Genomic DNA, 13,148 nt, shown 5'->3' with positions numbered 1-13,148 from the left:
ACGACATCCGAAGCGGAGCTATGCATCGCCTTGCAGGTTCACACCTCAGTTGCAAATATTATTTTAAGCAAGGAGCCTTTCTTCCTTCTCCTCCTCCTCTTCCTCCTCCCTGACCAAAGCGGGAAGACATTGCAGCAGGCAGCCGCGTTGCAGCATGCGGTGGAGAATCCCCCTCCTGCCAGGCAAGGCTGGTTTAGTCAAGGGAATAATTGGTAGGTGCTTCTGAAGTGCCATGAATAGAGGGCACTCGTAGCCTTTGTTTATTGACTCTTGAGTGATAATGAATACTTCCAAAGATAATTGTTGATTTTCTGAATTTGCAGTAAACCTGTTTGGCTGGGGAATGGGTGGAGCGGCACCGCACCAACGCTGCGTGGAGGTGGAAACGGGGCGGTTTGGGCAAAACCAGGCTCCGGCTCTTCCTGCCGGATGCAAGCCAAATAAGAAAAAAAAAAAAAAATAAAATTCAGCATTTATAGAAAATTATTTGTGCAGCTCCAGGACAAACCCAGCTTTCTTCTCTCTACTAGGGGGAACAGATTAAAATTTAATCCTAGTTAAACACATTTTCTCCTTTCCCTCCCCTTGGGTACCTCTTGAACATACACAGCTTCGCCCTGCTGATCGCTTCTTCCCTCAGCCCCAGAGCTCGTCCGCCTTGACAGCAGCTGAACGCCCACAGCGGGTGTTCACCCAGAGCAAAGACCGCTCTTTTTTCTCTATCGTCCCCAAAATCACAGCCTGGGGGTGGGAGGGGATGGGGAGATTGGGCCCTTTGAATGTGGGAGAGGATAAAGCAGAGGAAGGCAGGGCTGGGGGGCCTGAGCATCCTCACCTGCCTCTGAGCCAGGTAGGTCCCTCTCGGGTTCCCCAGGGGGTTTTGGGCTCCGAGGGGGGGTTTTGCGGGGCGAGGGGGTGCTGGGTGTTTAATTGTGTGGTGCAGGCGGTTGTAGGGCTGCGGAACAGGGCGCAGCGAGTGGTGCTGGGGGCCCGGCAGCCTCGGGGAGAGCCCCGTTTGCAGCCCCCCCATGCAGGGTGGGGGAAGCCCAAGTTCAGCCCTTTGTGTAATTTTAAAAAAAAAAAAGCAAATCAAGGAAGAAGAGCTTTCTAAGGAAGAGATTTTTTTTTTTTTTTTTTTCTTTGGAGGATATTGTGCAGCTATCCTCCAAGTCCCAGTTTCCCTTTTCGCATCCTGGGACCCGCTCTCTCTGCTAGAGTTTATTGCGCCCGTTTGGGTGCAAACATTTGAACCTGGCAGAGCCCCGTGTTATCGCTGGGGCTGTAAATAACCCAGGGTGGCATTTATTGCGATGCCCACGGGATGAGTAACCGCCGGCTGGATGCCGCTGGCAGACAGCGGCCTCGCAGGGTAGGCAGTATCTGCTGGGGATGCTGTTTGCAGAGTACGGCCGTGACCACCCCGAGGGCTCAGGGCTGCCTGTGCCCCGTGGCACTGGCCCCGCGGCTCCTCGCAGGTTCCCTGGGTCCGGGGAAGCATTGCCAATGCCGTGGGCTAATAGGCTAGAAATGTAAGGTGTCATTTCTGCACGTGATGTAGTGCTTTTTTCTGGGTATCTTGTAATGCTTTTTCAGGCTGTTTATTTATGAGACAATTTATTACAGCGCGGTTATTCTGTAGCAGGGAAGTCTATTCCTAGGAGCCTCCGTTAACTGAGGCAATTGCTTAATTGGCTCATTGATGTCTCCACAAGGTATGCCAGGAGAGAGGGCTCTTGTTATAATGATCGCAGCCTTCCTCCTGCCCACACGCCACCCATGCTGCTAATTTAATAGTGCAAACATTTATTATTCCTTTTATTTTGTAGTTAATTTTAGGGTGTTTAGAGCTGTTCCCGGATTGCTGGTGGAAGGGGGTGAAATGCCCTGGCGTGCAACGAGGACACTGGTTGCAGCTGGGGGTGGTTGGACTCATCCTGCAAAGCCGGGGCGGGGATGCAGGGGCTGATGCCTTGCAGGGTATTTGATTAATGAGCTGCAAGCAGAGGGCTGGGGCTGGCGCCGGCTGTGCCGGTGGGGCTCCTGCCTGACCCCCCCCACCCCACTTTTCGGTCATTTGCCAACAAACCAGATCGAGACCAGGGCACGTGTGGGCTTATACCTGATCTCTCTTTGATGAGTTTAATGTGCTCCGCAGGAAAACGGGCTCCTAACGAATAGGCTGTGTGTTATGGGAACGGCTGGAAGGGCCAGAGGAAATCCGGGCTTGGATTTGCTTGGATGGGGAGTGCCTGTCCCTGCCCGTCCGTCGGAGAAGGGTGATGGGGTAGCTGGCGGCACCCACTCCTGCTGGTGGGCGGCTGTCGTGGGGCCGGTGGGTGCCTGCTGTGTCTGCCGGGGGTGCTGTCTGTGCCCTCCCCCAGCTGCCCTTTTGCAGGGTGGCTGCTCTAGACCTCTCGAGCCCTTTCCCCTGCTCCTTTTGCTCTGCCCCGGCGTTCGCTGGCCACGGCAATCCCTGGAGGGTCCCCACTCCGACACCTCCTGCCCATGGCACGTGTGATGTGTCCTGGGCTAAAGCGGAGCCGCAGCTCGCAGCCGGCCTTTCCCAGCCCCAGCGTGGTGCCCGTCGACTCTGGGCGGTTTCCCCGGGGGGTGGGGAGCAGCCTCCCAGCGAGCATCTCTCCACCGTGTCGTGAATATCGTCCTTCCCTATCAGGCTTTTTAGGCGATGTCTGGCAGAGCTGACTGTAAAGCCCTGCTGGATCCGTGCCCGCTCCCACTGCCGCCGCTGCTTCTCCAGCATCCGTCTCCAGCCGTTCGTGGCCTCGCGGCACAAAGCCCGCCGTTGCCGGCCGGCGTGTGCCGCTGAGGCTCCTGCTTTGCGGCGTTTGGCGTGGGGACGCAGCCCGGGGCCACCTTGTCCCCGGGTACCAGCAGGGCAGAGCCCTGGCACCGGGAGCAGAAAGCAAAAAGGGGCAGGGAAGGAGGAGTTCAACAGACAGCGCTGTCAGAATGAGCCTTCTGGTAATTTTATATTTATTGCATGAAAGCGATTAAGTTTCTCCGTGATTTTCATTCTTTCTTGGCTCCCACCGCTTATTGTTCCTGGCTCCATTATCCCCCCGTCGCTTACATAAACGTATCGTGCGGGTTTCCAAGGCACAATAGAGAGAGTCTCATTCATCCAAGGTCACCAGCTTTTACTTGTGCTTCAAAGCATCTGGTAGAAGCAGCGTTTTTTTCCTAAAGATGTTTTTATTGTACTCGGTGCAGAGGCTAAGGGAAACAGCACCGCTGCACTTGTGCTGCTCCAGCCCTTCCCTCCCCCTCCCCATGTGCCTGGTCCCAGCAGGTCGAATCCTGCCCTGGAAGGTGAGGAATTGTTTTCTGAGCTGGTCGGGACCCCACCGCAGGGCTTCCCAGCCTGCCGCTGCCCAGCCCCATTGCTGGGTCCAAGCAGCAGCGTGCCCCATCCCTGCCCCTCCACACCAGTGCCCGTTAAATGGGAAGGAATGGGGAGGGGGAAGAAAAAGGGGGTTTCTTCCAATATCTCCTCCCCATACAGGTCCCAGCATGGACCAGTTACAGAGAGGTCTCCGTGGCCTCCTGCTGCTTTCTCCCTCGGCCATCCGAGCTGGTGGCTCTAGGCTCTGCCTCTTTCTTCCCCGGTGCCTGGTAAAGAGCTGGGAGTGGGTAAACACAAAGGCTACTGGTAGCCCGTGTTGGGGGACGGGGACTTGTGGGGGTCTGGAGGGTTTGTGCCCCGCAAAGGGCAAGACGTGGGGGTGCCCACGATCCGGCAGCGAGCTGGAAGGGGTTCCTCGGCCGGGGAAGGTAATGATGGGGATGGAGCAAGGAAGGTCCTGGGGACCGTGAAGACACCGGGGTGGAAACGGGTCTGTGGGCCAGGGTGCTAAACCCGCCCGGAGGGTGGGAACCCACCCGAGCCCCCCAGAGCCATCAAATCCAGGGTGACCGGCGAGGCAGCCCCTGTTTTCCACCGGGAGAAGACTGGATCCAAGCCCGAGCGGGACCGGCCCGGTTCCTCTCCGGAGCAGCCCTCCTCCAGCCGGCACAGCACCGGGGACGGATCACAGCCCCCGGGGTAGATCTCCCCCCCCCCATGTCCTCCGTCTCCGCGGGTCGGGCCGGGCTCCCCGCGGCTCCGGGCGCTGCCGCTGCTGCGGGAGGCGGCACCGGGGAGGGAACGGCGGCCGGGCCCGGCCCCTCTCCCCGCCTCGCCGGCACATAAACGGGAGGCGGGGGCGGTTGGGACCGCACACCTCCCCGCTAGCCGGGGCAGAGCCGGGTTGGGCTCCCGGGATCGAACCGAACCGAGCCGGGATAGGGACCGGGGGGGGGGGGGATGTAGCGCTCAGTACTGCGGAGAGCTGTGGGGGGGGTCCGGGGGAGGGGGTGGTGGGCCATGGCCAGCGTGCAGCAGGGCGAGAAGCAGCTTTTCGAGAAGTTCTGGCGAGGAACCTTCAAAGCTGTGGCCACGCCGCGACCCGAGAGCATCATCGTGGCCAGCATCACGGCCCGCAAGCCGCTGCCCAGGTAAGGGCTGGCAGGGCACCGGGGGGGGGGGGAGGCTCAGGGACACCCCCCATCTGCCTCTGGATGGGGGCTGCACCACCCCCATCCTCCTCCCCACTCCCAATTAGTATCCCCCCATCATGAGGGTCTGGAGTGTCTCCTCTCCCCACTCCTGGTTAGGGGCTGAAGGACCTGGGGGTCCCCCCCCCCCGGTGCCTGGGGCAGGGGGATGATGGCTGGCTGGGCCCCCTCCCCGGGTAGGTGCTGTGCTCCGGAGGGGAGCAGGCTTGGGAAACTTTGGCTCGGTGGTGCTTGGAGCCTGGGAGCTGGCTGCCTCCTGAGGGGAGCAGGGTGGGGGCCTGGAAAGCTCTAGCTGGGCTGTGGAAGGGGGGGGGGGGGGGGTCATCAGCTAGAAAGTGTGACCGCGTCCATCCCTGCCACGCAGACCCCTGGGGTGTGCGTCTTGCTGGTTGTCTTGTCTCCGCATCGCTCCTTCACCAGGGACCTTTGGGAAGGTGATGCCCAGGGAGGGGAAGAGCCCCCCCACCTCCAGCTGGACCAGGGGGGAGGCTGATGCAGCCCACAGGCTACAGCTGCCCAAGGAGCCTGCACGCAGCCGCGGATCGGGGCAGCTCTGGGGCTCGTGTCCCCCAGGTCCCAAAGCCGAGCAGTCTCGGTTTTGCACATCTGCTGCCTGCCTGCCCTGTCCCTCCTACTCCCGGGGAGGCCGGTGCCCCCCACGTTTGCCAGAGGCAGAGCAATGGCCAAAACCCATGAAACGAGGCGAGGGGGCTGCTCGTACCCACCGAGCCGCTCAGCCGGGCTGTTGCATGGGCAAGGATCCGTGTGGCTTCCTCACAACATCACGCTCTCTAATTTAGACCAGTTTTATTTTGCTGACTGTCTCAATATTGGTTAAAAATATCCTCGTTGCACTGTTTTTGTAAGGAAAGGAGGCTTTTGCTGGTTCTCCTCTCTCTTTGCTCTCTTTCCACTGCTGGCTGCTCCCCACCCGATGTGGGGAACAACCCAAAGTTTCACGGGGGCAATGGGTCTGTAGAGGAGAGGGGCTCGGTCTGCAGCGGGCTGGGTGTTGGGGGCTCAGCCTGTACTAAAGAGCAGAGAGCTCACAGGGAGAGAGCTGTTTCCAGTGCCTCCTGTACCGGTGGAGGCTGTGAGCCGCAGCAGCGACGGGGACGGGGGTCCCGCTGCTTGTGCGATGGGGGTCCCGCTGCTCATGCGATGCGGGGGTCACTTCTGCCCCTTTTCTGATCTCTCTGATTGCCATTAATCAGGGTAGGAAATTGGGAAAGGCATGACTTAGGCTTCCAAAGGAGAAAAGCAACTCTCGTTTCCACAGGCAGTGTTTGCAGGGTTTCAGCCTTTGTGGGGGAGAGGAACCACCGCGCCTTTCTCCTCCCCTGCATTGGGCTACGGTTGGCACCCGATGGGGCTGTCAGCGGGCTGGGTGCTGGCTCACACGCTCTCTCTTGCCTGAATGTGCTGCTTAAATAGCTTGCAGTTGGAGATGTAATATAGCGACGAATTAGGGCATTGGGGAAATACAGCAAGCCCAAGTACCAGGAGTGATGCATGGCTCTACATGGCAATTTGGATTGCCACGGATATCCTGGTCGGGCAGGGAGCGTTTGCGGCTCTGTTAAAAAGTTAACGCACGCGTGTGCCTCTGTTTTGCTGGCAACGCCAGCTCCAGCGGGAGGGGAACCGCCTGTGCCGGGGCCGGGAGCTCTCGACACACGGCAAAACAGACCCGCCAAGTCGGCTTTGCAGCGTTTTGCACCTTGGCACCGGCAGATCCTGCGTGACGGGGTCCCCGAGCCGGGGTGTACTCTGCGCAGCCGGCCACGATGCTGCCAGGTCCCGGCGTCGGTGCAGCGCGGCTGCTTTTGTCTCCTCGCAGCGTGTGCCGCCGGCCGGGGCCGGGGGACGTTCCCCGTGGTGCAGCCATCTGTGCCACCGCCTCCGCTACAGGTGTCGAGCGGGGACAGCCCCGGCGAGGCTCGCCCCGGGGTCTGCGGGGCACTTGCTGCGCTCGCTCCTGTCCCTGTGCCACGGAGGGGCTTTGCTTTTCGGCAGGGGGCTGAAGCCAAAGGCTGGGGGACCAGAGAAACCGCGGTCGCTGGCTTCTCTCGTCAGGGCTGCCGGCTCGGCTTGCATCTCGCGGGGCTCTGCCGGGAGCCTGAGGCTGCTGTCTTGGCAGGATCACGCCTGTGAGATGCCAGATTTCGCATCCCCAGGGGCCTTGCAGCGGCACCCCATCAGGGTAGACAGTGATGTCCCCAGCACCCTGAGCTGGCACCAGGTTCGTAGCCCAGCAATAGCCAGAGCTGGCCTCCTGCTCCCCATCCGTGGGGAGAACGGCCCCAAGGCTTGCGGCAGCTCCTCTTGCAGCCGTCTCCGCGCCCGGCTCCGCTCTGGGTTTGTTTTTCCTGAAGGTTTTGCTGCGCCGCTGCTGCTTGGATGGGCCTTTCTTCCCTGACGATGCTCCCGGCTAATTTAAGAGCAAATGACTGCGGTGCCAGCAAGCAGAGCGTACCAGAGAGGAGACGGGGAGACCAGTTAGCCAAATGAAAAATTAAGATGACCATCTGGATTTCTGTTTTCTCCCACACTTGACAGCTGCTCCTGTGCAAACGCTGCAGATCTCTGCCCTGGATCCGGCCCCGCGCTTCCCGCAGCGGTGGAGGCGATGGCTTGGTTTCTAGGCCAGCGCTGCCTGTCTCCCCATCAGTTTTGCTGGCTGAGGCTGTGCCCTTGTGGGGTGCCAAGCGGCTCAGCTGCGGCATGGGGGTCCTGCTGGGAACCCCCACAGTGGGCATAGCCCAAATCAATCCCCACGGGGTGCCCTGGGCATGGCTAAGGGCTCAATCCTGCATCCTTGTGGGGCAATGGTGGGGTTTCTGGGGCAGAAGGTGATTTTCTTTTTTTTTTTTTTTTTTTTTCTTTTTTCTCCTCCCCCGCTTCCAGCCTGCTCTGCTCTGTGCCCCATTCCTTGCCACCACCTTACTGCTGGTCCTAGAGATAAAGCTTCTTCCATCTAAATTCCCATCAAGCTCTCTGGGAGGTTTGGAGGGTTAAAGCTCTACTAAACCCATGGTTCATCCTGGAACAAAAGAATACATTAATCCCTTCCCTCCCTGTCCTGCTGGAGCTGGGGGGGCTGTGTACTCCGGCCCCCCAACGCAGCTTCGTGCCTAGAGCAGGGCTCTGCCAAAGTAAATGGATTATTGACCACTTTGCAGCGTGAAAGGAAAAACTGAGGTGATGGGGAAAGGGGCATTTCCAATTAACCTTTCCCTACGCAGGGCCTGGCGGGGCTTCGCCGTGCAGCCTGGGGCCGTGCTTTTGCAGCTGGGGGTGAGGGACTCGGTGGTGTGGGGAGGTTAGGCAGGGCTAGGGCTACCCCCATGCTCGCCTTTACAGGGGGATTGCTCCAGCACATGCAAAACCCCAGGGTGGGATTTGAGGATGGGGTCGGGGACAGGGAGCCCCCCCACCCTGCCCCAAGCCCCTCCGCTGAGCCGGGGTGCCCTTGCTCCCTCTCACTGGTCCATAAGGATGCTGCGATCCCCACTCGACAGCTGCTGGAAGGGGCTTTGGCTCTTGTGAACTAAAAATGCTCTTTAAACCTCCCATGATAAGGTGCCACCGGTCTCTGCCCAGCCTTTGGGGACGGGTATCGCCGTCGCACTGTAGCCCTGTCCCCACAACCGGGATCCCCTTTCCTCCCCCTTGGCTGGGCTTTTGCCTGCATCTCTTCCCTGGCCGTGACCTCGGCTGTGGCGTGGTAGCTGGGAGCCCCTTCGCGCTCGGCAGCCTGACTTCTCCCAGCGCTGCTCCGTCTTTCATCAGCACCCTTCTGCTGGGGAACCTGCACGTGCCAGCGACAGCCGGGCTGGGAGATGCTCCAGGGTCCCCCAGGGACCCGGAGCTGGTGGCAGTCCGGGGGTTTGCGGGATGCTTTTGGGGGTGTTTGTGTTCCCCACTCCCACACTACCAGCCATGGCAGTGTGGCACAGGCTGCCCCGTCCCAGCACCCCCAAACTCAGCTGAAATCCACTTCTACGTGAAAAGCGAGGGTGCTGCTGAGGCTGGAGGCTGCAGGTGCCGGTATCAGCTCCCGGGGCAGCCGGTGATGCCGGGTGAGCACCGGCGGTGCTGGGAGAAAGGAGGCTCCTGCATCCTTCCCTGCCAGATGGTCTAAGTGGGTCACATCAGGGCAGTGCAGGGGATTTGTGCTTTAACCCTTAATCCCCCAGGATGCACTCTGCGCGGAGGCAGGGGGGAGGGATGTGTTGCTGAAGTGGGATTAAGCGCAATTTTGCTGCCTGGTTTGCCATCGCGGGTGATTTTGGAGACGGGTCTGGGCGCTGCTGCGGCAAACCTGCTGGGACAAGGGTGGCAGCGGGTCCCCCCCCCCCCCCCCGGCTACGCTGGGACCGGGCAGAAGCAGCCGTGGCATTGCAGTGCCAGGGGGTCAGAGTACCCCCAGAAAGGGCAGAAGGTGGCTGCAATTCCCCCATGGGCTTTGCAATGACTTTTGGCCCAGCAGAGAGTCCCTGATGGGCTGGGGACCAGCTCTCTCCCACCCTGACCTCTGGCTTCCCAGCCACGTTTTGGTGGCCCCGAACCCCGTTCGTCCCCAGCAGGCTGGCGGCCCCCAGGCATCGGGATGTGCTTCTGGGGAAGAAGCCTCCGCTGGTGGCCTCATCGTGCCCATGGCCCCCCGCTCCCGTTAATCCTCCCCCTTGTTGGTCGGGCATCTGCTCTGCGGGAAGAGGCGACGGCAGGGCCGGCCGCGCCAGCCGCCTGGCTGCCATCTGCTCCCTCCTGCTCCCAATGAGCCCAAGCGCTAATGAGCCCGTGGCCCCGGCCCAAGTGGGGGGGAGAGGGGCTTGAAAAGAAAAGCAGAGGGGGAGAAGAAAAGCCCCTTCCTCGGAGGGGCTGTCAATAGGGAGGCTTTTGTCTGCCCCTGCCCTCCAGCTCCAGCTGGACTGCGGGAGCAGGGAGAGCTAATTAGGCAGATTGGGAGCTGCTGGGAGGCTGGGGGGAGCCGAGTGAGGGGCAGAGCCGGGGATGCCTGCGAGACCCCCTCCCTGCTGCTCACAGAGCCTTCATCTTCCTCCTCCTCCTTCCTCCCAGCCCCCATCCATCTGCCCCTCTGCTGGACCAGTGCTGGGGACTGTGTCCCCGCTGGCCTCTCCGGTGGGGTGGGGGATATCTCGGTGGGGTGGGGGACATCTCTGTCCCCAGAGAGGTGGCCCTGCTGGCACATGGGTGGGATGGACCCATACCAGGTTGGGTGGGATGCAGCGAGCGCCGGGCAGCGCAGCCGGGCTTAGCACCTATGGGCGCCTTAGCCAGGCGACCTGTGCATCAGCATGGGATGATTTAGGGAAACCTAAGGATTTAGGGAAAGGGGCCTTTGGAAGCCCCCATAGGAGCCCCAAGCTCATGGACAGGGACTTCTTAGAGACTTTGGGTACCCCCCGAAAGTACCAGCTCTGCCCGCTCTGCCCCTGCTGCAGTCATGTGGGGTTTTGTCACCTTCACCTAAAAGCTCCCAAAAGTGGACGTGGGGCTGAGGGTTGTCCCCAGACCAGTGTCGCAGGGACTGGAAACCAGAAGGGCAGTGGGAAACACCGTGGTTTGGAGGATGGGCAATTTCTGACCTGTAGAAGTTTATCTGAGTGCTCTCCTCGGGGCCCAAATCTGGCCCCGTGGCTCCAATTCCCACACTCGCCAGCAAGAACACGGGCAAAACCCAGCCCTTGTTCAGAATTAAGGTCCACGGCGTCTCGTGGGGAGACGTGGGGTGCAGCTTTCTCCGAATCTGGGTCTTCCTGCTGCCCCCATCGCTGGGGAGGAGGGAGCCTGCGGTGCCCACGCTGCGCTGGGGCAAGCACCGTATCCGATCTCCTCTCCTTGTCCTCCTCTTCAGATGAGGGATGAAATCAGGTGGAAGGAAGCAAAAGGGGGGAATGTCTGCTGGCTGGCAGACATTCTGTAGAAATATTTGATTTTACTCTTGAACAGACCCTCCCACAGATGCTCCCCCAGCTGCCGGGGAGCCCCTGTGTCTGCAGATGCCGCAGTGGCTCGGCCGTGGATGCTGGATTTGTGAGCGCAGTCCCAGTGGGGTCCAGTACCTTGGGGGGCTGTGCTGGCCATGGGGTCCCCTCCCTGCCGGGCTCAGCACCATCCCAGCACTTGAGTGAGGCTGTTTCAAAGAGGTACCGAAGTGTGGAGTAACAGGCCAGGGCAAAATGTGGCAGTTTAGGGTCTTGCGGGGCCGGGGCTGCAAAGCCCTAAATAATAAATAGCAGCGATGACCCTGATGCCTGGGATTGCTAAGGAGCTTCTGCCCACCGGTGGGTCCTGTGGCCGCTCTTGTCTCCTTGCTGTCACCATCCTAGCTCCACCATCCAGGGCAGCCTGTCCTGCTGCGGCTTGTCCCCAGAAAGGGGCCCTGCAGACCCCACTTCTGCTGCGTGTGGGGGTCCCCGTTCTCCCCTGGCGTCTCCAGGCTTGGGAGATTTCTCCTTCCAGAGGGCCATGGCTAGAGCTGAACCCTTCTCTGCTCAGCCCCGTTCCTATCCCTTCCCACATCTCTGTGTCTGGCGGCTAGACCTTTCTATACGTACATTTTTCTATAAGATTAAGTTATCAAATGCAAACCCCGCGTCACTGAAATGAAATCATTTCATGCATGACCACCCTTTCCTTTTCTCTTTTTTTTTTTTCCTTTTCTCCCTGCGGCCACTGAAACCTCTTCATCATTGCAAAGCCTGACCCAGGCCAGCAAATCCCACCTGCGTTTTGGCTGCGGGTGGCACTGGGGCTTTGCCACAGCCCCTGGTCCGTCTCAAGACCCCAGGGGCTCTTTTGCTGTTAGGGAAGCGTGGGTCTGCTGTGACCCACAGTCCTGTCCTGCCCCACGGGAGACCCACACGTGGCTCTCAGTCCCCTGGGTCCTACTCTGGCCCCGATTCCCAGCAGTGCCACCAGCTGGAAAACGGAACTGGGTTTGATGCCCAGATTGGAGAGCCCTTTGGCATTCCCAGCAAAGGGCAGGGAGAAAAGCCAAACCCCAGGAGCCAGTTTGCCTTCGCAGCCCCGCTTGCTGATTTTATCGATGTGTGCAAAGGCGCAGAGGTCGTCATGCCTGAAATTTGGGAAGAGCGGTGGATCCCAGCGGCACAGCATCCATAACGGGGCTTTGGTGCGGTGCGGATTTGGCACATGCCGGGGGGATGAGCGGGCTGGACCACCACCTCCGGCAGCGCGGCCGGGTGCAGTGCCCACGTCTCGGTGCCACCATCGCCTGGCAAAGGGCACGCAACCCTCTGCGGGATGCCGGGTGTGCTGCAAAACTGGCTTCTCCATCAGCCACTTGAGCCGAAAGCGCTGACAAACACTGGGAGTTTAAAAATAGGTTTTTTTCACATGTGGTGGGAGCGCTTTCCCTGCCAGTGCAGTGGGGACTGCAGGAAGGGCTTAAAAAAAAAAAAAAAAAAAACCAAAAACCAAACGTGGGGAAAAAAGGTCTATTAAAAACTCTATTGGTGTTTAAGGCCAGCTGAGACGGATCCCCAGTCTGGAGGCAGCGACGTTGGGGCTAACTGCTTCACTGATGACCCGTTTGACACTTCATGTTTAATTTATATCTCATCATTAATGGAAGAAGAAACAGCTGCTGCTGCCCAGCCCTGGCTGGGGGCTTTGTCAGGGGCAGAGGTGGGAGCGGGGGCACTGGGGAGGCCATCTCCTCCTTTGCCCCCGAGCGGGTGCCTGGGTGGGCAGAGGGGTCAGGGACAGCGTGGGCAGGCTCCTGCTGCCTGCAGGGTTGCTCTGCTCTCTCCTCCAGTCCCGCTTTCTCCCTGGGGGCAGGGGAGGCTGCGACGTGCTGCAAGGACCTTCGGGCTGGGGTCAGATGCCCATCACGCACGCAGGTGGCTGAAAATGCTCTGAGACCCATGGGCCATGACGAGAAAACAGGTTTTCTCCGCCACTAATACCAAATTCCAGCAGCACATCATCCTGGTGGAACTTGACAGCACTGGCAATGGGCTGGTTGTATTGAATTTTTCTCCGTGCCCGCATGCACTTGGGAGCGCATGTGTTGGGGTGTGACTGGAAGAGAGATGGGGAGGAGGCTGTGATTTTAGCTACATTACTGTCAGGATGAAAAATTATCTATTGCCCAGCAAGAGAAATATTTTTGCATTATGAGAGATTTCACAGTTAAAGACCACCTGCTGAATTAATCTGCGGGTCACCTGGAGCTGCCGTATAACCAACCGCCCGCCAAAGCAGTGCATATATAACACCAATGTATAATAGCATGTAAATATCATAACTTATTCTCCACTGCTCCGTCATCTGCAGCCAGTGGAGCAGTCCTTCTCTGGCGGAGCAGGCATGGCCACAGCCATGGCATACTGAGTGCGGGAGGCAGTCAGGGTTTTGGGCTGATTTCCCCCAAGGCTGGTGGTTTAACTCTGGGAACCTATTGTCTATAAAGCATTTGTCCGCCTCAAATCCCCCCTGCTTTGATCAGAGCATGGCCAGGTTTGTTACGATTGGGGAGAAGCAAGACAAGTGGGTTCAACACTGCTTCTTCCAAGGGATGG

General features: G+C 59.5%; 1 protein-coding gene across 4 annotated transcripts in view; it reads left to right on the top strand.

Moving 5' to 3' along the window:
• Nucleotides 1-4,368: 4,368 nt before the first annotated feature.
• Nucleotides 4,369-13,148, top strand: part of SRRM4 (serine/arginine repetitive matrix 4) — a 52,063-nt gene continuing 43,283 nt past the window's right edge. For 3 of the 4 annotated variants that reach the window (XR_003924964.1, XM_041126126.1, XM_041126125.1), the window contains exon 1: nucleotides 4,373-4,515. Coding sequence is in view for 3 of the 4 variants with exons in the window: in XM_041126126.1 (XP_040982060.1) it covers nucleotides 4,385-4,515 (131 nt within the window). In the remaining variant the exon portion in view is untranslated. Of the gene's footprint in view, nucleotides 4,516-13,148 lie in introns of all 4 variants that reach the window. The other variant, XM_030025444.2, reaches the window with a different exon arrangement.

This window comes from Aquila chrysaetos, chromosome 9 (assembly GCF_900496995.4).
Source record: "Aquila chrysaetos chrysaetos chromosome 9, bAquChr1.4, whole genome shotgun sequence".
In the NCBI taxonomy this organism is placed as follows: domain Eukaryota; kingdom Metazoa; phylum Chordata; class Aves; order Accipitriformes; family Accipitridae; genus Aquila; species Aquila chrysaetos.
The sequence above is the reverse complement of the archived record's forward strand: the minus strand, read 5'-3'. Positions and strand labels throughout refer to the sequence as shown.